This window comes from Ambystoma mexicanum, chromosome 4q (genome assembly GCF_040938575.1).
Source record: "Ambystoma mexicanum isolate Mex_15411 chromosome 4q, UKY_AmexF1_1, whole genome shotgun sequence".
In the NCBI taxonomy this organism is placed as follows: Eukaryota; Metazoa; Chordata; class Amphibia; order Caudata; family Ambystomatidae; genus Ambystoma; species Ambystoma mexicanum.
Window position 1 is genome coordinate 577,465,367 of NC_090928.1, and position 26,701 is coordinate 577,492,067.

Consider the following 26,701-nt stretch of genomic DNA (forward strand, 5'->3'; position numbering starts at 1 on the left):
TGGGCTCGCCCGGAGTTGAGGGCACTTTCACTGCGGACAGGTTGATTTCTGCAGCAGGGTGTCCCGTTTTCCTGATGGCACTGGGCCGGAAGACGTTTATTAATATTCTTGTTGGCCATCCTTGTCGACGCTGGCACAATGCACGGGTTCCTGTACAGCTGGCTGTACCGGAATTGCCTGGTGTTCGAGGTACACAGTGGGGTTCCGCCTCTCGGACCACCTGGCAGCGCCGAGCACCTGTCCCCCAGTGCTGCGAGGTATTCACCCTGTCACGTCCTGCACATGGAGCCTTCCATGCTTGATAATACTGGTGAGATGTACAGTGCACAGAGCGCAGGAGGTTTTGATGCTTGTAGGCTGGAAACCTTAGGGGCATAAGGGTGTGAGCCCCATGTTAGACATGGTGTAGCCATTGTTGGTGCCGGTGCAATGCCACACATCATCGACACATGGCTGCCTTGGGTGTGCACAGTTCTTAGCCTGCACCTTCTCTTCTCCAGACAAGAGCACGCCTCATGGTAACGGGACACTCATGATGGGGCAACGCTGGTAATGTGGCGCTGAGAGTGGTGTGGGCAGCCACATGTTTATTATTCAGCGCCTCTTGCATGGAGACATGGAGCACTTCCTTGTTTGCCCTGGAGGGTCACAGTTATAGTGACCGGAAGTGCTCATTCCCATTTTCAATACAAACTTCTGGGAGCATGGAGAAAACTGCTTTGCCTGTGTCGATCCAAGGCCCTCCACCCACACTCGGGCTGCCTTCCCCCGAAGGGCGCTGCTCCTCTAATGCTGGAACTAGCCATGCTGTACCGCTCCAGGCTGGAGCACATCCTTGTTGGCCCCGCTGGGCTGGGCTCTTCAAACGGATCCTTTTGTTTCCCAGGGCTCTGGCACCGGAGCGCTTCTGCAAGTCACCGCCTCGAGGCCTGGGGTCTTTATGCGCTTCCTCCGGTGCAGGTTACAGCCTGGTTGTCATGCTCACCTCCTGCACCGCTGTAGGCCCCACGTCACATGACAGCGTCGCCGCGAGCCGGAGGATCCACCTCCTATCTTGTGCTCCCAACCGGAGCACTTCGTTCAGTTCACCGCCGGGCCCGAGATCCTCCATGAGGCTCATCTGCTGGCGGTGCAGCCTTACTCAGGAAGGTGCGGCCGCATTGTCAGGGGCACTCGCCTCCTTTGTTCGCTCCTGACGGGAGCTCATCATTTCCTCCACCGCCGGGTCTGTGATGACAGTGGGGGCCCCCGGCAGCTCTCCCTGGATCACCATCCGCCGTGGCGGATGCCGAGGGGTGCAGGCTGGATCCTCCTGTTGCCTCTCATCCGGGATAGTTGGGAACGGGCAGGTGGGTGCTCCACGGCGGCACTCGGCCACCTTGGCCCTCATGGAGGCGGGCACTCCAGCCCCACTGCTTTGGCTGGGGCCGGTCCACTTTCTCCAGCTGTTTTCGTTGTGGCATAGCGCCGCGGGACTTGGGCTGGATCCTCCCCAGGCTGTACAAGCACCCTCCTCGCAGAGGGCCGCGTCCGGGGAGAACCACGGCGACAGCCGCCACCTTTCTTTCTTTGTCTCCCACCTGGGGGCGGGGCAACACTGCTCTCCTCCCGGCGGGAGGTCAACACACCTCTGCAGCTGCGTTGGCACCACCGCCACCTCCTCCCACGGGGGCAGATCCCTCAGGCTGCCCCTGTATCAGCACACACGAGAGATGGGCGGGTGTTCGTGTCTTCGTCCAATTTGCAGAAACGGCCGCTCACCTTCTCTCTCCCCTTTAGGGGCTGCATTTGTCTTGTCTTTGTTTTCCGGTTGTGTGCGTCACGCGGGGTAGCCCAGGCCTACACTGCGGCGGTGAGGCGCAGGTCAAACTGGACCCGCGGTGGGGTTGGATGCCCCCCCCCCACCACTCACTGGCAGCAGGGGGGGCACGTGGACTCGTCGTCATTGTTGGAGGGGCCTTACCATAGACATCCGGTGGCCCGCCCTCCTCGAGTGCCACGGTTACGGACACTCCACAGGCCCAGTGCCTGTGGGGGTTGGGGCCTGCCCTGGACATCCGGCAGGCCCCATGGTACTTTGGGACACAAGCACCATTGGGGGGTGTGGGGGCACAGCCTGCCAGGCCCCTGACCATGCAGACCTCTGCCACAGTCCTGGAACGAGGATCCCACGGCATCGGGGCCTGCAGGCCTGTACCTCCATGTGTAGGCCTGCCGCCTACATCATTAAATGGGACACAGACTCAGAAGCTCCTCTTCTGCAGTCTGCAGCCGTTCTGACGCTTGTGCCTGCAGGGCTCCCTTTTATTAGCTTGGGCCATGACAAAGTGAGTCTGGAGTTTATACTACAGATGGTTCACTTGCGAACAGGCAGAAAGGTTCATCTTGCTTGAGAAAAAACATGCAACACCACAGAAATCTGTGGTGATGCAAAACTGAACCCCTGCAATTCCAAAGTGGTGATGATGGTCCGCACAGAGATAAACCCTTGAAGACAATTATGGGGACAGTTGGAAACTCATCATGCATGGAAACAAACAATGTAACCAACAAAAAAACCTAATTGCGTTTTGGGAAGTAATATTGATGCTATCCTGGTTATTTTCAAATGAGGAATTTTAGGAATATACTCGCAGGAATGTTGACCAGTCCAATCTTTTATTAAGCTACATGTACACCTACACAAGCATCACTTTTCTGGACTCAAAAATGTATATTAAAAATAATATCAGCCATACCAATATATATAGGAAGAAAACAGAAACAAATTGGTTCTACATGCTGTAAAGACTGGAGGGGGGTTAACTGTACTTCTGCCGTCTATATGGCAGAGCAGAAGCACAGAGCAACCCAGCCAAGATTCTCTATTCGGGAGCTATGGCCGAGCAATCAAGGCTTCTTAAGTACCGTGTAATCCCCAAGCACCCACAAAGGAATGTCCAGACACTGTTGGTGATAACACAGTTCTTTATATAAATAAGGTTCAAGTTATATACGCATATAATAACACACTTTGTGCTCAGGCAATACTATAATGATAAACGTACAATTTCTATGTAGTACCACAATTACTTTACTATTTGACTCCATTAAAATGCACCAACTGCTGACAGTTTCAAATGGCACACAAATCAATAGCAAAGGGTATCAACCATGGACTTGGGAGGAAAACAAGGTGGTTAAACAATTGGCAGAATACTTTGTCCTGTTAACTAGACACAGTTCTGTGTGAGGATTTCCCCCACCTGGGGAACCTTTAAATAAAGATATACTGACAAGCCCAGTCCATATATTGCTTAGCAGAGTCGTATATGCTTCTACAAATGTTCTACTACCCCAATGTACCTGGTTTAGCAGAGTTCGGCTACGGGTCGTCGATGGATCCTTCTTGAGTGAACTCCCTTTAAGGCAGGAGCCACGGATCGTTGAGATTCCTCAAAGAAAAGGTGAACAATGGCGTTGAAGCAGCAGCTTCGGTCCTTGCAGTGCTTGTCGGATATCGTCGTGGACGTCCTGCAAAGAAGACGCTTGCGGTGCACCTCGACGACGATAGTTTGTTGCCGCAAAGAGTCAATGAAGAACGTAGGCCCAGCAAGGGCATCGGGTCGGCGGCAGCTGGCATCAGCGAACAGGACTCAACCACGGCTGGCTTTTGTATCTTCGTCTGCGTCTTTGAGGACTTTGGGTGGCGGGAAACCTACTGGCGGATTCTCTTCGGTTCGGCGGCAACCTTGACTTTCTCCGGCGGGACAAAGCGGTCGACGGTGATGAGCAAGGGAGTACTTGATTCAAATGTCTTCGGCAATGGAGCGTTACGGCTCCGGTCGGCGAGGATGGTTGTTGACGGCGATGGACTTCAATGTCCGGGCGCTTCGCTTCAGATTCCTCGGCGGTCCCAGTCTCCGGTCGGCAGCCTTCTGATGAATGACTTCCAGGGAGTCTTGGTGAAGGTTAGCTGCTGCACGATGTTTCCTCATAGCTCGGCAAGAGGTCTCCTAGCAAGGTCCTCTCTTGGATCAATTCTTGGAGACACGACAGCTTTCGGATTGCGGCGAAGGAAAGCAGCAGCAAAGCCTTCTTCATCTAGCTGGGCTTCAAGGTAAGTATCAGGTTTCAACTTCAGCTTCTGAACGATTTCCATCAGTGAGAGGTCCCCAGATATACTGTTCGGTCTCTCATTCACTCTGCTGGGTCACACTCAGGCAACCGATCATTCAGAAAGGCATTCAGGCAGGTAGCCAATCAAGCTCACAGTGCATTCAGGCAACTCTTCTCCATCCAGACACTCACAACAAGAAATGTGAATTGGGACAAGCACCCAGCCATTCAGCACTCCACACTGCATTTATACCAGTTTCGGGCAGAGCTGTCTCATTCATTGTGTCACATACTAGAAACCAGACACCAATAACACGAAGTGTATATTGGTCACACACTCCATTCACCCAGGTCCCACCCAATGATATGATATGATATGATATGGTATTTGTAACGCGCCTATACACAGGTGTTTCAAGGCGCGACGAGGCAGGGAGGGGAGGAACAAGGGGAGACAGACAACAATCCTACTAGGCCAGGTGTCATTCAGATCGCGCAAGTGCAGGGGTGGGGGAGGGGGAAAAGTGCAAGGGGAAGGGAAGGAGGGGAAGTGCAGTACAAGGTAAGTGGCGTAAAGTAATAATTAAATAGGGCCAGCTGGTGGCAAGTGCAAGGTAAGTGCAGAACAAGTGCTGGGGAAGAGGGGGCTGTAGGGATACAGAGACAGTCCCGCAGTGCAGAGGGGTTCCAGGGCATCAGTGCAAGTGGAGAGTGGCTGGGCCCAGGGCCGAGACCGTTTAGAGAGGTCCAGTTGCAGGATCAGTGCAGTTTCAGTGAAGAATATTTAGCTGTTCAGCAGGGGAGAGGGAGAGAGAAAGCAGAAGCAAAGAGGAAGGTTTTGAGGTGCTTCCGGAACCGGAGATGGTTCTCCTCGAGTTTCAGGGAGGCCGGAAGGCTGTTCCAGAGGGAGGCCCCTGCCGCGGAGAGAGATCTACCCCCAGCTCGTTGCTTCGAGAAGCGGCTGACCCTGAGGGAGTTGGAGGCGGATGAGCGAAGGGCTCGGGAAGGAAGATATTTGGGAAGAGAGAGTTGAAGGTATTTAGGACCCAGGCCCCAGAAGGCCTTGTGGACAATGCAGAGGGTTTTGAACTTTATCCTCGCAGCCACTGGGAGCCAGTGTAGAGATTTCAGTCCTGGAGAGATACGATCCCTGGGCTTGAGGCCAAGGACAAGTCTCGCAGTTCTGTTCTGGATGAGTTGCAGAGGGCGGAGAGTGGAGGCAGGCAGATTAAGATAGAGGCTGTTACAGTAATCCAGCTTCGAGAGAACCAGGGCTCGGGAGACAGTGAGCTTCTGGGGGAAGGAGAGGAAGGGAAGAATACCTCTGAGGAGGTGCAGCTGGTAGTGTGACCTCTTGGCGACGTCAGAAATATGAGGAGAGAAGGAGAGTGTGGAGTCGAAGATGACCCCAAGGTTTTTTGCCTTGCAGGTAGGAACAGGGAGGGGGCCAAGGGAGGCAGGCCAGAGAGCTGCAGGGAAGGAGGGAGTGGGAGTACCGATGAGTAGGATCTCAGTCTTACTGGCATTAAGGCAGAGGTCATTGGCGGCACACCATTCTTGGATAGCAGACAGACAGTCAGAGATGAGGGAAGGAGAGGGCGAGGCTGAGGGTAGCCTGAAAATGAGCTGGGTATCGTCCGCATAGCACTGGAAATTAGGGCAGAGAGCGGCGATGCGGTGGGCAAGGAGTGCCAGATACTGGTTGAACAGCCAGGGAGAGAGATTAGATCCCTGGGGGACACCACAGGTGGAGAAAAAGATGTCGGAGAGGAAGGACCCCAGTTGGACCTGGGAGGGTCGATTTGAAAGGAAAGAGGTCAGCCACGCCAGAGCCTGACCAGTGATACCCAGGTTTTCCCGGAGACGGTTGAGCAGGATGGCATGGTTGACAGTGTCAAAGGCAGAGGAGAGATCGAGCAGAATGAGAACACACGGAGTGTTGGAGTCGAGGTTCAAGAGCAGGTCTTCACGGATGTTCAGGAGAGCAGTTTCCGTGCTTCTGGCAGCTCTGAAGCCAGATTGATGGTCATGAAGACTACCAACAGATTCAGCATGGAGGTTAAGCTGGCGTACCAACAACATACAGTCATTGGGATGGCTCCAACCAGTCTGGCCTGGACTTCCCCACAATACCATATATGGAACTTCCACCCAACACCCGGTCAGGGGAAGGGACAGAGTCAGGGCTTCCCAGGACACTGGGAAAACAAGGTAACAGGCAATAGTCTCATATCAGGAATCAACTGATATCAATGGCTGGGCCTGGGTATAGGAAAATGGAGGATACTCAGAGCACCTGTCAGATTCAGCATGGAGCTGCCACCAGCCCATACCCTGCTCTGTGGGCCACACACATGTGCCCAAAAACATACACTAGGGGTACAGGATTGTACCGCCACCCATGGGTGCCATAAGGGTATCCCAAGCGTTTGTTCACCACGACCAAAAAGAGGAAGAGCTTCACTGCCAGGAGTCCCGCATGGACTCCTGTGCAGACAATAACACAGAACACACATGTTAAAAGGACAAGGACATGGAGGCCCTGTCCCTCCAATGCATTTCCAGCATCACACATGCCTCTAGTGGACACTCTCAAAACAATGTACGGTGATGTGGGTTGTAGGTCAAAGGATCGACAACCAAAGGGTCGAATGGTCAAAGGATCGATACCAAAGGACCGAAAACCAAAGGATCAAATTTTATTTTATTTTTGACATTTTTTTTTTGGGGGGGGGTGGTCCCCCCCAGCCCCTGTTTTTGTGGTAAAAAACACTTTTTTTCACTAAACGAAAACCCCCAAAAAAATATATAATTTAAAAAAAAATTCGATCCTTTGGTTTTCGATCCTTTGGTGTCGATCCTTTGACCATTCGATCCTTTGACCAGACACCCGTTGATGTTTTACGCACCAGACATTCAAGCAAATAAAATCCTCCTAAAAATTCAAAAAGACAGGCTATCACACCATTTGACAAAGCATCACTACAACAATTAACCTTTGATAAAGGGCTCATTACTGGGGACCAGTGTCTAAGAGCAGGACCGGGATTCGAGCCTGTGTTGCTCTGCGTGGTCTTGCTTCCAAGACTAACACGTTACCTCTGAGCTATACTCCCTGCCCTCAATTAACAGAACTTACCATACACAAAAAGTAGATGAAACCTTACAACTTGTTACACTATACAATACATGGAGCACAGACATCTACAACCGGGTGAAATGTTTGTACTCTTGACTAGCCATTGGCTAGTGATAGTTGACTCTTGGCAAATAAGTAATGAGTGCTGTGTGTATGTATAGAACTATGTATAGAACTGAGGTGGAAAGTTACTTTTATGGCTTGCAGGTAGCCTGCAACTTGCATTTTTGCCCCTTGTCCACAAGAAAGTAAAACAATGGCATATGCTTTAAATCGAGCCTGACATCAACCAAGGACTTGACCAACAATCCAGCATATCATTCAGGAGCACCCCAACTCCTCATAGCATTTCTACAGTCCGGTAGAACATACAGCCTTTTTTTTATACATGCTACATCCTTGTCATTATGAATTATCTATCAATTATTTAACTGGATTTTGACATTTGCATACATTTCTCACAAACTGGCTAAGTGCATCAATGGAATAATGATTAATTTAATTTATGGAGAAATAATACCTAGCTTAAAAGAATATCAAACAGAAATCAAAACTATTTCATTAGCGTACAGGTAGGGGAGAAATGACATGTGAGGTGGGACACACAGCCTGTGGGTGTTGTTTGGTTATTTGCCCACTGTGACGAATCCAATGATGCCATCACTCCTTTCCCTGAAGTAGCCTTCCCACATGTGGCCAGGGTGAGTCAGACGCTTTCTGACCAAACCCAGGGGGCGGCTATATGAGGGAGGGTCACATGGGGGAAGGTGATCCTCAGAGAGAAAACACAGCATCATTGGAGGAAGACACATGTCCCTGCCCTTTCCTTTTAAGGATGTTCCTTCTCTTCCAATATATCAGGAGGATACAATATCCAAGAATATAGAAAAGTGACTTTGGGAGCGGGCACAAGTCCAGAATAAATAGAAGTCCTGGCAGGAGAGTATACCAGGCAAGCAAAAGTGTGCATAAACCTGAAGCCCTGGCAGAAGAGTTTACCAGGCAGTCACAACTGTGTAAAGACCAGAAGCCCTGGCAGGGAAGTGTACCAGGCAGTGTCAAGTATGTGAATCAGAAGTCCTGAGAAGGAGTATCAGTACTGGGAAAGGGATTGTGTTAATCCAGAGAGAAGGCGCAACATCATCTGGCAGAAGGATATACCAGATATCCTGAAAGATACTACAAGAGCAGACTGTTTTGTGTGCAAGTGTTGCTGTTGGCCAAGAGAGGCCCAAAGAACTGTTGTGTATAAAACCCCAAGGAGTAAAGAAGAATCTAGGGGATGGGAACCACCATCTGGAGCAAGGACCTTTATTCTTGAACCTTTTGGTGGAAGCATTATTTTCTTTATGATCACTTTTTAAAGCACCCATGGTTAAAGACATTTCCAGGTTCACCTTTTAGTTGAGTTAATAGTGTGAGAGTCAGAATAGAACTTTGGACACAGAACAGTTTTCTTGTTTGGACATTCTAATGCAGATGGATCATTAGTTTTGGTATAGGTAGGGAAATTCCTCTTTGAGCCGGGTCAGAGAGGCATTTGTCCAACCCCTTTTATTTTTATTAAAAGTCATTAACCAAAATCATGGCTAACTTAACCAAGTTTCATTCCCCACTCCTCATGCCACCCATCGACGGCCCATGGTGTGCTAATCCCTATGGCCATTCCCTCCCACTACCTGACCCTCCCTGCCCTAAACACATCCTCTTGGGATACATTTTAATCCATTTTAACTCGTTCTACCATCGAACTTTAGCTTGCCAGTTGACTGGGAGTTAATGACTTAATTGCAGCTGTATATGACTACTGGTGTAATAAAATTGTCTTTACCAAGTGTCCCTACAGCCACTTGATTTATATCTCTTGCATGCACTGAAACCCTTCTATAAAGAAGCAACCACAAAGTGACTAGTTTTGGATTGAGGTATTAGAAAGGCATTTGCCAGGTAACAACATCATATGCCCAGGTAATCACTCCATTTCCCAGCTCTTGTGATTTTATGGCAAGCGCAGTACCTTTATATCAGTGCCTAGCAAATGCCTATCCCACGCCTACCCAAAAGTCCAAACTGTTGGCTTTGCCAATGCTTGTTTTTGCCTGCTGTATATCTAATCGTTATAAGCCCCCAATAGTCTTGAGATGCCTGAAGACAAGTTGGCTCACTGAAGTGTTAATTGACAAATAATCCCACCTCATACAAAACAGATATTACCTAGAATTTCTGTGGCTCGTGTGCAATTTGTTGCCAAAAGTGTTTCAATATTCTCCAGTTTCGTCATGGTGTTGCACGTGTTTGAAGCTCATATATAACTCAGATTAGAGTTTGGGCCTACCCAAGTGCGAACCCTTCTAACTGCTTTATCCTTACAACAGAACTATAAGACTCTAATCTATGGAAACCCTGGCATGTGCAACAACTTGCTTCAAAACTAATTAAACATGCTGTTAGGCAACACACTAATGGTACATTGAGGAAACAACATGTCATACGGTCTAGGATTCAGTAGTAATAGCAGCAATAATTAGACATACAGTCCGACTTGCACTGTTCTAAATGAACTGCCAGCAGAACATTGATTACTATGGTACACCAGTAAGAATAAAAAAGCTCTGCCATTAAAGAAAATCTAAAATAAATAATTGAAGTTAGTATAGCAACAGCAACAAGCCCCAAGCAAAAATAAATGCTTGCAATGCTTTCTGGTAATCTAATTCCCAGAAAATGTGGCGGCTTGCTGGGAGAGGTCGGGCATCAGTCTTATTTATTTATTTATTGAATATTTATAAGGCGCCTATACAGCAATAGTGTTTCCAGGTGCCACAAGGCAAAAAACGGGGAAGGAACAGGGCAAATAATAAACAGTAACGGTCCTACTAGGCCTTGTGACTTTCGAATTGTGCAAGTGCAGAAAGAGAAGTGCAAAGAGGAGGGGGCGGGAGGAGGGAAGAACTGCATTCTGTTCAGAGGGCGGTGGTAGGGGCGGCACAGATGCCAAGAAGTGCTGAGGGGAGGTGCTGAGGGATGCCCAGGGGGTAAGTGCCAGTGGATGCCGGAGATGTAGATCGCCCACTAAGTGCGAGGACGGGGGAGGACCAGATTCGGTAGGGATGCTGGTCAGGTAGGGGGCCCAGGAGGGGAGTGCTCATACGGGGGGAGTGCTTGTATAGACAGGTCCAGGATCCTGATTAAAAGGACCTCAGACTTATTGGCATTAAGAGTGTTAGTTAGCAGTGCACCATGCCTGAATGGCAGTCACACGGTCGGTATTCAGAGAGCGAGAAACGGAGGAAGTGGAGAGAAGCTCGAAGGGGAGCCGTGTGTCGTCAGTATAACACTGGAAAAGAGGAGAGAAGAAGGAGATCAAGTGGGCAAAGGGGTTGAGATAGATGCTGAAGAGCCACGATGATAGGATAGATCCCTGAGTAACCGTGCAGGTAGAGATTGAGGTGGAGGAGAGGAAAGGGCCTAGTTGCACCTGGGAAGGACAATTAGACAGGAAGAAAGCCAGCCAGTTCAGTGCCCTGTCGTGATGCCGAGGGTTTTGCGGAGTCGTTTTATGAGGATGGAATGATTGACCATGTCAAAGGCAGAGGAAAGATCAAGGAGAAAAAGAACAGCAGGAGAGTTGAGTTGGAATCAAGGTTATAGAGCAGGTCTTCACAGGTGTTCAGGAGAGCATTTTCCATGCCACTGGATGCTCTAAAGCCAGACTGGTGGTCATGGAGACAAAAAACAAGTTTGGTGTGGGGGATTAATTGGAAGATGATCAACATTTCCAGGAGTTTGCCCAGGAAGGGGGTAGTGGAGATAGGGCGATAGTTAGCCAGGCATAAAGGGTCAACGGACAGCTTATTTAGGAGAGGGTGCACAGGGGCGTGCTTGAGGGGTGAGGAAAAGGAGTCAGTGGCAAAGGAATGGTTACAGAGGTCAGCTAAGGCAGGAGTGAGAAAAGAGATGTTGTCCTGGATAGTTCTCGAGGAGCAAGGAAGCGCCTGTTTGGAGGAGACTAGAGCAGACAACTTTGCAGATCTCATCGGATGCCATGGGCAAAAGGGAGGAGAGAGTGGGGGGGGGGAAGAGATGTGAGTGATGACAAGATGTCCTGTGTTTTAGTTGTGAAATGGGAGGCCAGTCCAGTGCAGAGGGCCTGGGAAGGAAGAGGGGAGGTGAAAACTGCAGTAATATTGGCAAGTTCCTTGCAGATTTTGAACCATTATGTTTGTTGGTGGCTCCAGAGATCCAGGCTTGGATGTGGGCCCCCTTCTTGGAGAGGATGGAGAAACAGTATTGTCTTTGGAGCAGGCAACAGGCCATTTTGCCAGTGAATGAGCCCGCAGTCTGCAACTTCCGTTCTGCAGATCTGCACTTATATTTCAGTGTGGCTAGTTCGGAATCATACCAGTTGTTACACTTGGAGGCAGGCATCATGCAGATCCTCATGAGAGGTGCAAGGGTGTTGCAGATGGAGAGGACAAGGTTAGTGAGGGCTGTGTCAGTGGGAGAATCAATAACAGGAGCAGGAGGGGGGGATGAAAATGGCGGCAAAAGCAGCGACTGACACTTGCTTCATCAGTCGAATGACGATGAAGGAGACTGGCAGTGCGGGCAGAGGCACATCCGGGTTGTCTAAAAATAGCATCTCTTCGGCTCTATTTTTAAATGCCCCATTTTTTGAGGATCCTGGACAAAATCTATATTAAAAAAAATGAAAAACATAGTCACACTTTGAGAGGGAAGGGAGAGTGATGGGGTGAGATGTGAAGTGATAGGCAAGAAAGAAGAGAGAGAGCAGTGGGACAGAGGAGGAAGCAGTGCACAAGAGAGCAGAGGAAGCAGTGATTCAGTGGGCCAGAATTCTGAGAGCGAGCGGAGGTACAGAAAGTAGAGGGAGCGTGTGGTCAGTGAGCCAGAAAGCAGAGAGGAAGCGGTTGGCCGGAAAGGGGCAGTGAGCTGCAGATTGGGAAAAGGATGAGGGAAGAGTGCGATAGAATGGGAGAAAGGATGCAAGATGCAGAAGCAGCAAAGAAGAATGAAGGACTGTATATTGCGGGAGGAATTGAGAGTGTAAGGTGTGAGTTGGTAGTATGATTTTGAGTGTGGCAGGGGCTGGAGAGTGCAAATTGTGACTTGACAGTGTTACATCGCACGTGAGTATTTGTATAACAGAGAGGTTCAGGAATGAAAGTTGTGATGGGGAGTTGGTGATATGTGTGTGGATGTTTCGGGGATTGGAGAACATAGAAGAGGAATATTTTCAGCATTACAACTGATAATGAGCAATTTAGTTAATACTATTAAATAGGCATGCACATTAAACCAAAAATGTAGCCAAATCAAAAACTGTTCTACCAAGATAGAGACATCTGGGACTCTGCCTATTAAATTTATACAAAAGATACATAATAATGATACCCTGGCTCTCTTGTAGCCTTGCTCTCTGCCTCTTTCCTGCAATGTGGCAATCTTACACCCTCCAGTTAATAAAAAATGTCCCGCAAAAATCCCGCAATAAATAAAGGTTTGTGCTGCAAAATCTGCCATTTCATGCTGCAAAATTTGCCATTTCATGCCGCAAAATCCTGGAAGGACTGATTGCGATCGCGCAAGTGCCGATGGGAGGGGAAGGGGAAAAGTGCAGGGAGAAAGGGGAGGGGGGGCATTGCAGTACATATGATAACAGTAGAAAACACAGTCATAAAAAGAGTTGGTGCTGCAGGATCAAAGGTGAAGGGCCCGCCATTTGAGGTGCAGTGAGAACAAAAGTGAAGGTGCCGCAACGCGGCAGAGCAGGGTTGAGTAACTCTGAAAAAAGGAAGTGAAGAGCACACAGAGGTGCAAGTAAGAGCGAGGTGGGGCCCAGAGGAGGCAAAGTGAAAAACACCTATTTGCTGCTGGTAAAGGTCTTAGTGTCGCCATCAGGATGTGAGCGGGCTGAGACAGCAGCTGGGGAGATGCAAGAACACGCAAGAGTGGCCATGTGGGCAAGATGGGCCTGGAGGGAGGCAAGAAAGTCACCCCTTCCTTTATGTGAACAAAGTTGGTTCCGTCGTCAGGTTGCTGGAATCTGAATGCAACAGTAGGGCGTGACGGGCACACATGGGTGAAGTAAGGTGAGGTAGGAACAAGGCTAAGGCCCAAATGAGACACCCCTTCATTGGAGATGTATAAATGGTGCAGTCATCGGTGCGCACGCTGGTGCGGGAATTCTGAGGCGAGGCAAAAGCTTGGCTCAAATGGGATACCCCTTGTAAGGCCCAGGCAGGCCCAAACGAAAATACTGTTCACTGCTTGCCGATGGATCCCTGAGTTATCTTCTCGCACCTCAAGTAAGACCTACATTGAATTACTTTCTCAGAGTATCTAATGCATTGATTTGTTGTTAGCATGCACTGCTGCAGCCTCTGTCCTACTGTGGCAGCGGCACTCTGTCATGTTTTTCAGTCCCTTCCTTTGCAGCTGCCTTAGCCCGTTCACAACCATGATTGCGGCACCATCACTTTGATTTTCGCAGCATCATTACAGTCCACAGGCAAAAACAAATTACATTCATGCCACTGATATCCTGGATAAATGTAAAATAAAGAAAATAGGGAAGGGAGTATTCAAAAGGACTGAGTACATTGATTTTTGTCAGCTCCTTTTACGTAATTTATAAAATGTAGTATTCATTATCACAGCTTGGTTAAGACTGGACTCCAGGAGGACCAGACTAAAGGGAGCCACCTCTTCTTGTCATCAACTTCCTGTGGGATCCTTCCACCCTAGCCCAGACTTCCCTGATGTAGAGTCGGTACAAATTCAAGGTAACCCCTTACTGTATAATGCTAAACTGGACTAACAGTGAAGACCTAAATGATGCAGTTTTCTCCATCTCACTATCTTCAGGAATTACTAATGGCACCCTCCTCTGATGTTCCCCAAGGCAATGGCAGTTATGATGTACCTTGTAATTATCTTGTCTCCCTATCCTTCTCCCCACTTTTCCTCCCCTTTTTCCCCTCTCTGCTCATGCCTCGTTTCCCCCGTCTCCGTGCCCACTCCCCGCCCTCTCCCTCACCTGTCTGTCTGTTTCCACCTTATGTATCTCCCTCTCCTTTCTACCCTCTCTCTCTTACTACTCCCTCCTACTGCCCATCCTCTGCCCTCAACAATCATCTTCTCTCTCTCACCCTCACTTCCACTCTATTCCACCTTCTTTATCTTGCTTACCCAGCCTACCTCCTAAGCCCACTCTACTCTCACTCTTTCCTATCCTCCCATCTACTTATCTAACCTGTTCCAACACTCACTCTCACAACAAACATGCCACTATCTACACTTGGTACCATACTCTGTCCCACACAATATCTTACCTGCCCACTATTCTACAATCTTCTACATGTCCTCAGCACTAAGCTTTACATTCTGTCTTCCACCTGGCCTCTCGGTCTGCCACTTCTCGACCACGACTTTCCCCAACTCTCTTGAACCATTTCATGGCATGCAGTTCTTTATCACCCTGCCCTTCCTGTTTGCCCATTTCCTCAGGGTTCCCATTGGCACTCACTTCCACCTGGCCTCTTGGGCCAATCTTGTTTTTCTCTCTCTCCTCAAGCTGCGTCTCAGTGTGCCAAATGTGTAAAACCCTTTTTAGCCCCGTCCCTTTTTCTCAGGGCAGCTTTCATGATGTTGCTCTTTCCAGGCCTCTGTTTTTCTGCCCACTCACGTCACCTTCCTGCTACCCTGGGAAGTCTGTATTCTCACCAGTAACATGGTGGAGAGGAGGCGAGAAAACGTTTTGTTCGATTTCAATGTTTCTGCTGGCGTAGTTACCCACCAGACGAAACTGCATTCTAGACCCAGCAGCTTTGGAAAAAACAAGAAAGTACTTCTGTCAGACTTGTGTTTGCGAGGCATGGTGTAAGAGATAGTGGTATCAAGTTCACAGGTAGGTTCAGCCCAATTGGGGTTAAGGAACTGGGGCCCTCCCAATGCCCTCACCCACCTCTGGTGTTCGATCAGTTCTGGCATAGGACGCCTACCCAAGGTTGGGAGATGTCAATGTCCCGGATAGGGTCAAGAGCCTGATCCGGTCACATTTCCTTGACCATAAAATATCAGGAAGCAGAGGTTAGATCAAGAATCTCCAGGAATCCCACTTTGTAAATGCAAACAATGTTGTACATGGTCCATGTATTAAATAAATAAGCCCTCGTTTTGACGGGAAACTCACAAAAAGAAAAATAAGGAACACAGTTTAGCCACTGATATGAGAAAGTAAGAAACCCAGATGTTTTGCTACGTGGCTTAAAAAAAATTGGAAAGATTAACAGACAACACTGCTTCTAATGATACTTATATCGCCACAGTTACAGTTGAAATGTGTTGCCAATGTCAGATTAAGTGAAATGCAAACCCTTGCACTGTGCAAATATGTGCCTACAATTGTGGCTTCTTCGAGAGTACAAATATTAAGAAGAAATATCACAGCAAACCAATCCTTGTAAGTTCTATTTTTCCATTTGGACATTTGACTTGGTGTCAATTTGTTTCCAAGGGGCAGTGCAGTCTTAATGGGCTATTATTGCAGTAATTGCACTTTCTAATCTGGTATTTGTAGGGTGTTCTCCCTACAATGAAAGAATGGGCCTTAAATTCCCAGCATGCAAAGTGCTGTTGACTAACCAGCCAGAACTTGCTAGAGAGGTCATAGCATATGGGCCCTCCTGCCAGCTCATTCCCCAGATAAACATGCTACACTCTGCTAAACACCTAGTGCCTGGATGGTCTTCTACCACTCTTCTATCTTGACCAAAGAATGATGGATATTTTAGATTGCTCAAGGATGGTGCAAATATGTCTCAAAATCTCAGCTCAAAGGAATTGAACCCTTTCACTTATATTTCCAAAGAAATCATTGTAATCTAAAAGGAGTAGAACTTCTTACCAGATTACTTACCCATCCGCTACCATTGTTGTACACTCTGGAGCAGACTAACATGCAGGAAATGATCAGTGTACTCACCCACTCCACGTGGCTCCATGGGAAGAACAGTGACTGAGATGTTATCGGAGCTCCGTTGACCGGCAGTGTCAGTGACAGTTAACTGGAAAGCATATGCTCCCTCCTGCAGGTGAGAAACCTGAAGCGTTCCAGGCTGGGGCACCTGATTGGAGAGAAAAAGCAGGCATGAATTAAGCAACTTTGAAAATATACATTGCCTGAAAGGGGAAGTAAAAAAACAAATGATATGTTGTGCTAACTGGCAGATGGTGAGCAGCACGGCGAGGTGCAAGGCCTACCAGCATTTACATCAGAACCAGTCTTATCTCAGAGGCAGGGTTTGGGAATTGGGAGGGCCCCAGTCCCTATCCATTCCCCTTCCCCCTGTGCCTAGTTGCTTGTCAAGAGTGACACTGTCTTATAACCAGTGGTCGAAGTGAGCAGGAGCGGTTGGGAGCGGTCCTCCTCTACTTTTTAAAATTAGGTTTACTGTTCCTATACTTTTATTTTAAAAAGAAACTGTTCTGGAATGGTTTCGTTTCAAAATGAAACTATAGGAAGAAGTTGAAACTTGCACGTTCAGTGCACTACACTGAACGTTCCCTTTAATAGCAGGTGCATGTGTTTGGGGGTTTGTATTGTGTGTGGCAGGGGGTGTGGCAATAGGGTTTGTGGGGAGTGGGTGCAGGCCAGCAGGGAACATAGCTCCACGACTTCTTTTCGTATACTTCTACCACAGTCTATAACACGAAGACTGCACAGCACCATTCTGGCCAGTGGTCTTTCACTTTGTCTCCTAGGATCTCCAAAGTCAGCAGCCTTGCAGCAGGAGAGCCAGCAGACAACCAGAGAGAAAGAAAGCAGAGTAAGCAAGAGGCAGAGAACCATGCAGTAATCAGTTTGAATATCAGTGCGACTTAGAGAGCGAAATGCTGCAGACGGATCGACCCACCTGTGGTGAGCCACCCCACCAGCACAATGCTGGTGCGAGTCTGGGCATGGCGTGCCCAGTGAGGATTGCTGGCTAAGGGATACTGACAGTTCACATAGCTGTATGGGAGCCGCGTAGCAGCACCCTTGTCAAGCCCGCAATTTCCACAAGACAAGACACCCTCAAACAAAGAGGGATATTGTGGGCTGCCAATACTGGAGAACCGGTGTGCAAAAAAGGGGTTACGCTTAAGATCCCTTTTGAATGTTGAAGACACTGGCTGGAGTACTTGAATGATTGGAATCTTACCATGTTAAATGGGTGCACTATAGACAATTATTTGCCCTGGTGGGTATACATGGATTAATGGTACAATTGGATGCTGTGACCTTTTACAACATATCAATGATATTATATGATTTGGTATTTATAACTCGCATGTACACAGACCTTCACTGGTGTTGAGAAGAGCAGTTTCTGTGCCTCTGGCTGCTTTAAAGCCAGACTCATGGTCATGGAGAAAACCCAAAGATTTAGTGTGGAGGGTTAGCTGGGAGATGGCCAGCTTCTCCAGGAGTTTGCCCAGGAAAGGAGTGATGGAGATCGGGTGATAGTTTGCTGAGCAGGAAGGATCGGCAGAAGACTTTTAGAAGGAATGTGGTCCTTCATAGTTCTGGAATAGCAGGGGAGCACCTGTTTGGAAGACACTTTCATAGATCGGACTTGTCTAGAAACATCATCAGGTGTTATCGGAGAGAGGAAGGAAAGAAGGAGCGGAGGGTGGGGGAGATGGCCAAAGGGGGCCTGAGAGAGGTAGAGGGAGAGAGAGAGAGGAAGAGGAAATTGAGAACATGATGTCCTGGGTTTTAGCTGTGAATTGAGATGCCAGAGTTGAGCAGAGGGCCTGAGAGGGAATAGGAGAGGCAGAGACTGCAGCAGGACTGGCCAGCTCCTTGCAGATTTTAAAGATTTCGGCCATGTTGTTTGAGGCTGCAGAGACACAGGCTTGAATATGGACCTTCCTCTTGGAGAAGACAGAGTCTGTATTGCCTTTGGAGCAGGCGGCAGGCCAGTTTGTCAGAGGATGTGCCCGATGCCCTCCACTTCCGCTCAGTTACCCTGCACTTAGTTACAGGGCACCCAAGTCGGATTCATTCCAAGAGTTGCATTTGGGGGTAGGCTTCAGACGGATCCTCATGACTGGTTCAAGGATGTCCAGAGTGTTGGAGATAGAATGATGCAGGCTGGAGAGGGCTGTGTCAGAGTGGGAGTCAGCCGCAGGAGTAGGGGGAGTAGAAATAGTGGAGGCAAAGGCAGCCACTGACACTTGCTTCATGGCCCGAATGACCGAGAAGGGGGCTTTGTCTGGGGGACAGGAAGCTTCAGGTGGGAGGAGAGCAGAAAGTGGTCAGTCGAAGAGAGAGGGGTACTGAGCGGGTTAGAAAGGGGGATGTCTGAGGAGATGAGAACATCCAAGGTGTTTCCGAGTGTCAGGCCAGAGGGTAGTATGGACAGGGAGAGGGTGTTGCAAAGGTTATGAAAGAGCCTAGCGGCTGCATCAGAGGCCTCCAGGTGGATGTTGAGATTTCTGAGAAGTTGAGAGGAAGAGACAAAAAGAGAAGTGGTGAGGTCCGCCCATTCAGAAAGAAAGAGGGAGACCTGGCCCGGTGGCCTGTAGATGGTGGCCACAGTTAGAGAGGGGCCAGGAGAGCTAGAGAGCCTGCAGACCAAGCATAAGGAGCAATAGGCCTGTGTGGGAATGACAGCTGCAGGAACATATTCAGGAAAGATCAGAGCCACTCCACCACTGGGCCGATTGGTTCTGGGCTCAGAAAGGATATTGTAGCCCTCCAGGAGGAGAGAGAAATCTTGTGGCAGAGCTGGCCGTGAACCATATCTCGGTGAGAGCGAGGACATCAAGGTCAGAGGAGGTGGCAGATGTCAGAGGATTGTGTGACGGCACAGTTGAGAGTAGCTACATGGAGCAGGTTGCCACTTTGGAAAGACTTCTGGGGCGTGGAACAAGAGTGAGGTACACCCAGCGGATGTGGCTGAGAGTGGGTAGAGGAAGTCGACAGAGGTGGCATAGTGGCCAGAGAGGAGAAGGAGGGGGTGCCAGAGAGGAGGCAAAGGAGAAAGGAGGAGGTGACAAAGGAGGGGTCCAGAGGAGGAAAAAGGAGTAGCAGGAGAAGGGAGGAAGTTGAAAAGACACAGGAGACACCTATCAGGAAGGAGGAGATTGGGCTGAGAGCACTGGACTATGACAATACCATTTTGATAGACATTAATGATCACTAAGGAGGAGTGGAAGGAGGCCAGGAGGATCTCTCATCAGGTGCCACCATTAATGGGAGAGGAGGAGAAAGGAGAGAGAACAGAGACCATATGAGGGGTCCATAGGCCTGGAAATGGAATAACAAAGAGGATGTCAGTGGTAGTCTGTCTGTCGGAAGCACTGGTGTAGGTATCAGCGATGGGCAGGCCTGGGTTGGAGACTAGGATAGCCTTCTTTACCTTTTTCCTTCCAGAATTGGTAACAGGGATACGATAGGAGATAGGATAACAGTTTGATAAGATGAGAGAAATTGAGAGCGCCATAGAGGGTGCGAGGAGGAAAGAGGAGAGAGTGAGAGAAAGAAAAGTGAGGAAAAGAAGCACAACCCAGAGCTGCGCAATGCAGGATGCACAAGAGGGGAGGGTTCACACAGTGGGAAGCACACCAGAAGTACAAGCAGGTAACACCACACAGGGGACGCAGGGAACAGTGTGGATGGAAGACAGGGGGTGAGTGTGACAACAGAGATTGCCACAGAAAACAATGGAGAGGCAGGGCGGCATGGCCTGAGCCGATGCATTAGGTCCTAGCCGAGCAGAGCTCCCTCCATGATCCTGTATTCATCCTAATAACTGCAGCAAGACACTTCGCACCGACCCAGAAACATATTCATAAGTAGAGGAACGTGAAATCCACCAGCTGAACCCATCCCTGAGGAAAATCGGAACAGCATATCGGAGGAACACCGAATCGCAGGACCTCCCCCGCCGCAACAAGATGGCGACTGCACCGTGAGACAGTCATTAACGGCCAGGCTGAGGACAAGATCATGACAGCTGCCCACAGAGCCCGATTTGCCCTGAAACCCGTAATCAGCGGAGGGCGCAGTGTGCCTCGACCCCTACCTGAGCGGCGCTGGTGCAGTCAACCCCTGGCCCCTGCGGCCAATGAGGAGCAGCCCGCAACTTGGCGCTCTCATGCTGTGACCTAAAACACAGTGTGCAACATCACCCTGCCCTCTGTGAGAGGCAGCCCCTGCAGCCCCATCAACCTTGAACCTGTGGATGCCGCCGGAGCGCTACCGCATCTGAGAGGCCTCAGACCAGTAGGCCCCTTCTCGCGTTAAGTCAGAGATGTTGCCTTATACCGTGGGGCCATGGTCAATATCGGATCACAGCGGGCCCTGGCATACAACGTCTCTCCCCTTCACACTGCCCACTTTCCCACCTTGCTCAACTATTAAGGGATATACACCAGACTGTCTGTTCTAACGCTTAGACCTGTCCTGGAACCTGACGCCACGAGGAAGGAGACGCGGGCCGCCGTGCTACCCCGGGACCCGTATCACATATAGGCATATGTGGTTCCACTAAAGCCCCCAACAATGACTGAACCAGTCTTGCATCCAGAAGAGTGCACCTTGGCTTCTCCTTCTCCCTAGCCTCCTTTCTCTCACGCTGCACTTGAGCGCCGGACTACTTTGCCCCTACATTGCCGGGATACAGGGAACACAAGCCAGACACTGCGATCATAGACCTGCACCAGTGTGCTGCTGGCACAGACCTATTTTGAACGTGCGCTCAGCTGGGCAGGCAACTGCAACAAAGAGGACATTCAAGATAGCATGTGGATTACCGACGCACTTAGCAACCAGCGCTTGCGGGGCTTATACCAAAACCAACAACACTTGTGCAACACGAGGCATCGCAGACAGATGGGCACCGCCCTGGGAATCCTGCAGCCTATGCCACGGTGGCGTGCATCCCTGCTGGTTCAGCTGCTCACTAATTGCACTGCCACAGCCTGCACCTCAGCAAAGGGGCCCTCCTGGGTCTCCCCGGGAACTACCCTGCAAACACAGTTGGGCCTATAGCTGGACAGCGAGACACAGCGCAATCACCATTGCCTTCACAGAGCAGCAGCAATATGTCACCGCCAAGAACAAGAATAAGTCAATGACGATGGACTCCTTCATGGAGCAAGGGAACAACTGCAACACTGCACAGGCTGTGAACCCTAACCAACAACTGACCTCCACAACCCCGCCAGATATGCAGGAGAACAAAGTTATTGCTGCAATTGCGGCTCTAGGCATATCACTGGAGTCAAGGATAGATGACGTCAAAATTGACGTACAACTGCTCCGGCAGGATGTCAGGCAACTAGCAGAGAGGGTCACATCTGTGGAGGTGCTCCTACAAGAGGAAGCAGACTCGAGAAGAGACCTGGACAAGAGGGTCAAGGAGCTAGAGAAACGAAACAGCATCCTGGAAATGCGTGCAGAAGACACAGAAGGCAGATTGTGCAGAAACAATGTGCAGGTTCTGGACTTACCGGAAGGAACTGAAGGTCCAGACCCCACCTCGTATATCGAAAATCTATTAGTACAAGAGATTGGACCAGGCAAACTTTCACAAGGATTTGCTATCGAAAGAGCCCACCCATCACTCTAAAAGAGACCTCCCCCAGGATCACACCCACGACCAATGATTGCCAAAATACTCAACTTCATAAACCCGGGAAGTCATCCTACAACGCTGTATAGAGGGGGCAAGATAATACGTGGAAGTTCTAAGATCGTTATCTACCAGGACTATACACCAACAGTTCGGAATGCCAGGAACTCGTTCATCCCTATAAAGGCCAGGCTTAGACAGCTGAAACTCATAATACATGCTTCTGTGCCCGGCAAGACTTAAAGTTCCCTACAAAGGAAATACACAATTTTTAGAGAACCCAGAAGCAGCTGCCATGTGGATGGACCACAACGACCTTGCCCACAAAAACAACTCAGACCCTTGATGAATGTTGATGCAGAAGCTATTTGCAATAATGACGGACACATTTTTTTTAAGCATGGATATAAAAGCACTAACTACATATGCGGCTAATTGTCCCTCATCTCGCGGGCAACACCTGTTCCTTTTGGGGAACTATTGGGGCTGTAGAGGCCGGCCAGATCCCCTTAACTACTTAATGAAAATGCTGCTGCTGCTGCAACTATCCTTTTCTCTACTGGCGGGACCAGAGCCCAGCAATCACAAGTTATTGGGGCTCTACAGCTAGTAGCTGGTCCCCATCCCCGGTACTCAATGGCTGGCCTAGGCCTTGTAGATACCGGACTGCCCTGCCCGAAAAACCAGATGATGTTGGGCACCATGTTCAAGTTCTGTTTTTGTTTTTATTGTTACTATATGTTATCCATAGAGGTCGATGGGCACTAAAGAGGTTAATATGGGGTATCCCTGATCTTCATGCTAGCTCAGGAACCCAGGTGAACTGTACATCATGTTGCGAGGGGCTATCAGGACAGTGGGCAGTGGTACAGGCAACAAGGGGACTACCCTCTACATAATGTGATCTCTAATGCTATAAGAATAATGTCTTGGAATGTGCGAGGCCTTGGATCCTACCTTTGAAGAAACAGTAAAGTCCTACATAAGACGTAAAAAGGTATCAATAGGCATACTCCAGGAGACACAGCTGCTCCCGCAGGGACAGGAGGCATTACTATCCCACTGGGGAGGTACTGGGTATGGAGCCACCTATTCCAGATTTGCCAGAGGAGTGCTCACCTGGATCGACGGCACGCTACCCTTCCAACTTCTAGCCATAGAGAGAGAAACAGAGAGGGGCAATACTTGATCGTTAGAGGATACCTCGAACATAAGGAGGTGTGCATATTAAACTCATATTTCCCAAACCACAAGATCCCAACCCACATACGCATCTTATATAAGTTGGTAACTGGCAGGAGTGAAGGCCTTGTTCTGTGAGACAGAGATTTCAATTGTGTATGGGACCCTGTGCTGATAGATCCTCTACACTACACAATAAACCCTCCCAGCCACTACAGCGCTGAACACAATGCCGACAGACCTCAAGTTGGTTGACGTCTGGAGAGAAAATTTACCCAGACAGCAGAGGCTACCCCTACTACTCTTCCCACCCATGCACTACACACACAAATCCACTATTTCTTTGTGGGGTCACTACATTTACCAGATATTAGCACGGAATACCTGGGCTGCACCATGTCGGATCACTCCCCCCCCCAATGATCGAGTGGTGTCTTGCGCACTCTAGACCTCCAATCCCACATGGCGCCTACCTACAGGAGCACTAACTGATAAAGCCTTTAAGAAGTCACTCTCGGACTTCCTGATCGACTTCCTTGAGAACAATACCGGGAGCGTGAACAGCTGGGGCACCTTGTGAGGCCATGAAGGTAGTGACCAGAGGTGAGGTCATTGCAAGGGCAGGGGTCATCCGTCAGGATTTACAGCAGACATTGGAATCCATAGAGGAAGAGACTAAGATACTAGAAACCCAATGCCCGAGTCAGCCATCCACCGAAAAAAACCTAAAAGACGCACAATCTAGTTGTCGTGATGCCTGGCAGACACTGTCTAAATTTGACTATATGGCTCAGACTGCCCAAGCACACATGGGGAGGGATAAACCTGGGAGACCTTTGGCATGGCTTTGCAAATGGGAACACCCTAGACTACAGACAACATTGCTCCATGAGGAAAGCGGTCTCCTTGGAGATCCAAACTGATGATCAATGCTTTACCTCCTTCTATGCACAATTATATGAGCATGAAAACCCTGTTCCCCAAGAAGACCTAGACGAGGTGTTCTCCCAGATACGCCTCCCAAAACTCTCAGACACTCAGTGAGACTCCCTGGACTGACTTACCCATCACTGTTGAAGAATTGAACAAGGCCATTGCTTCCCTGCCCACCAAGAAGACCCCAGGCACAGACAGATATCCCTCAGAATTTGACAAGGCCTTTACGGCCAATCTAATCCCTACACTACTGAAAGCCGTCACAGAGGCCTACGACATGGGCACACTCCCAGCTGGTATGAGGGAAACCCTTGTGATATCCTATCCTCAAACCTGGGAAACCAACAGACAGGTGTGACTTGTACCAACCTCTGGCTATGGTAAACTGTGACAAAGATACTCACAACAGTGCTAGCTAGACAACTCCACAAGGTGATCATGAAACTAATAAACATAGACCAGACAGGTTTTGTCGCTGGGTGGAGCATGGCCCTGAATCTCAGAAGACTTCAGCGCATCCTTGACTAGACCCGCACAGAACACTACGTGGTGGCTTCCCTGGCCTGTTGTGTTGGCTGCAGAAAAGCAGAGGCTTGTTTGTTTAATTTAATTTGCCAAGCCATTGTAATGATTAAATTGTAACCGAAAATGCCAATAAACAAAGTTTATTTTAAACAATGGACAGGCACAAAGTACAGCAATTGTGGGAGGGGAAAGACTAATGAATACGCAGAGACAAAGCAAGTTAAGACACGCGTTAAATTGAAGAATGCGCAATGCAAACACCCAGATTCGACTTTCCTTGAAAGAGGGAAAAAGGCCTCATGTAAGATTCGACTTTCCTAGAAAGAGGGGAAGGCCCCACGGTTAATTACAACAGTTACCCTAGTGCCAGATATGGAAAACAACAACTGTGACGTATAGCAGATGGCAAGATATTACCTAGAAGTAATAAGACAGGAGGTGCAGTTAGATGGGCAGCAGTAATGGCTGTTCCTGCTCCCCACCTTTGTTACCTTAACAGTCACTGCAGGCTGACGGCTGTGCTGCATGCGCCCACGGCGAACAGCGGCAAACACCCTCTGGTGCTGCAACAGTGGGAGCTGCCTCAGGGCCCTTAACAGAGGAGGCTGCCACGGCAGGGGCTGCCTGGCAAGGTTGTCCAATAGGGCCTGCTGTCCAATGGGAGCACAGTAGTCGGGAGGAGAGGAAAGGAACCAGGAAGCAGGCATAAAGGGAGGGGGAGCGGGTGAACGGCGCTGCAGCACTGAAAACTAACGTTTTCAAATTAAAAGTCCAAGTGTCTCACACTCACCCCAGCCTCGGATGGCACGAATGGGTGGTCTTAAAAGTTAATGAATATAGTGACCATGTAGTATTGTCTCTCATGCTCCAATTTGAGAATCAAGGGCAGCCCACCCGTAACATAGGTGACGTTGGCATAAATCACTCTGGCAATCATGTAACTTGGACTTGCAAGAACTTAAAAAGGGCAAAGAAATGTGTCTTCCAGGATAGTCATTTGTTAGTCGATCTGTTACAGGGGAAGACGGAAAATGAAATTGAAAATTGGTTCAAGGGTCTGACTGCTCAAATCACAGTTTGTGAGGGGCAATACACAGCCACTGATAATAAAACCAAAAAGAAAGACTTTGACAAGGAAATAACAGATGCAAAACACTGCATGCGCAGGGAAATTAGGGCTACTAAGAATAGGAGACTCCGCTCACTGAGCACATGTGCGACTATTAAGAAGGTGAAGAATAAGTATCGCAACTGGGTAAAGTGGTGGAAGCATTCTATTAAAAATGCTCAATGGCAGCGGATGTTTGCAGTCTTAAGAAATGGGAATATTAGCTCTATGTGGCAGATGCTGGGTACTGCTAAGGGTACAAAAGATAATCGTTTGATTAATCCCATTGGTCAGGAATCCTGCAAGGCCTTTATTGCAGAGAATCTGAATTTCAAACAACGTGGAATAACTATTAGTGGTAGGGGCCCAGATGTCTGGTCCCTTTCCATTGACAGAGTGCTCTAGGTGCAATTTTGAAATGAGAGTTCTAGGGTCCCTGGACCTAATGGACTAGCTAATGTACTCAAAAGTGACCCCGCGATGTGGGCTGAAATATTGAATACTAAATGACAAAATGTGCACTAATCATACTATTACCAGATTCCTGGTGTCAATCTATTCTGATTCCGGTCGTTAAAAAAAGCCCACGTATGATGCCGGCTATTTATAGAGTTTTGTCTATGATTCATGTGACCGGAAAGATTTTTGCTTCTTTTGTGTTAAAAGAACTTCAAAGATGGGTGTATAGGAATCATGTTTTAGATACTTTTCAGACCTGTTTTAGACATGGGTCAACTAGTTCTCACAATATCAGATTGATTGAGAGATTGACTATCAAAGCTACACGCAGATGCCACCCGGTTCTATATGCCGTCTATGTGGATTTCCGGCCTGCTTTTGATATCAGCTGTACCTTATTGTGGGACAAAATGTAGAAAATGGGTTGCCCGCCTGTTTTGTTACATATTGTAAAGCTTTTGCATGAAGATACAGTGGTCCAGGTTAAATTAAGTAGTGAAGGATGAACCGCTGCAGTTGTGCAGACTAGCAGAGGGGTCAAGCAAAGCTGCGTGTTGGCACCTTTTTTATTTTATTGTCATCTTGCTGACTTGCCTGTTAGTTAAG

The 26,701-nt window shown here is 48.8% G+C and overlaps 1 protein-coding gene across 2 annotated transcripts in view; it reads right to left on the bottom strand.

The window, feature by feature from the left end:
- The window catches only part of LRP11 (LDL receptor related protein 11), a 558,518-nt gene that overhangs the window by 404,927 nt on the left and 126,890 nt on the right, over positions 1-26,701 (bottom strand). For both annotated transcript variants that reach the window (XM_069608123.1, XM_069608122.1), the window contains exon 3: positions 16,245-16,386. In XM_069608123.1, coding sequence (XP_069464224.1) covers positions 16,245-16,386 — 142 coding nt within the window. The remainder of the gene's footprint in view (positions 1-16,244; positions 16,387-26,701) is intronic.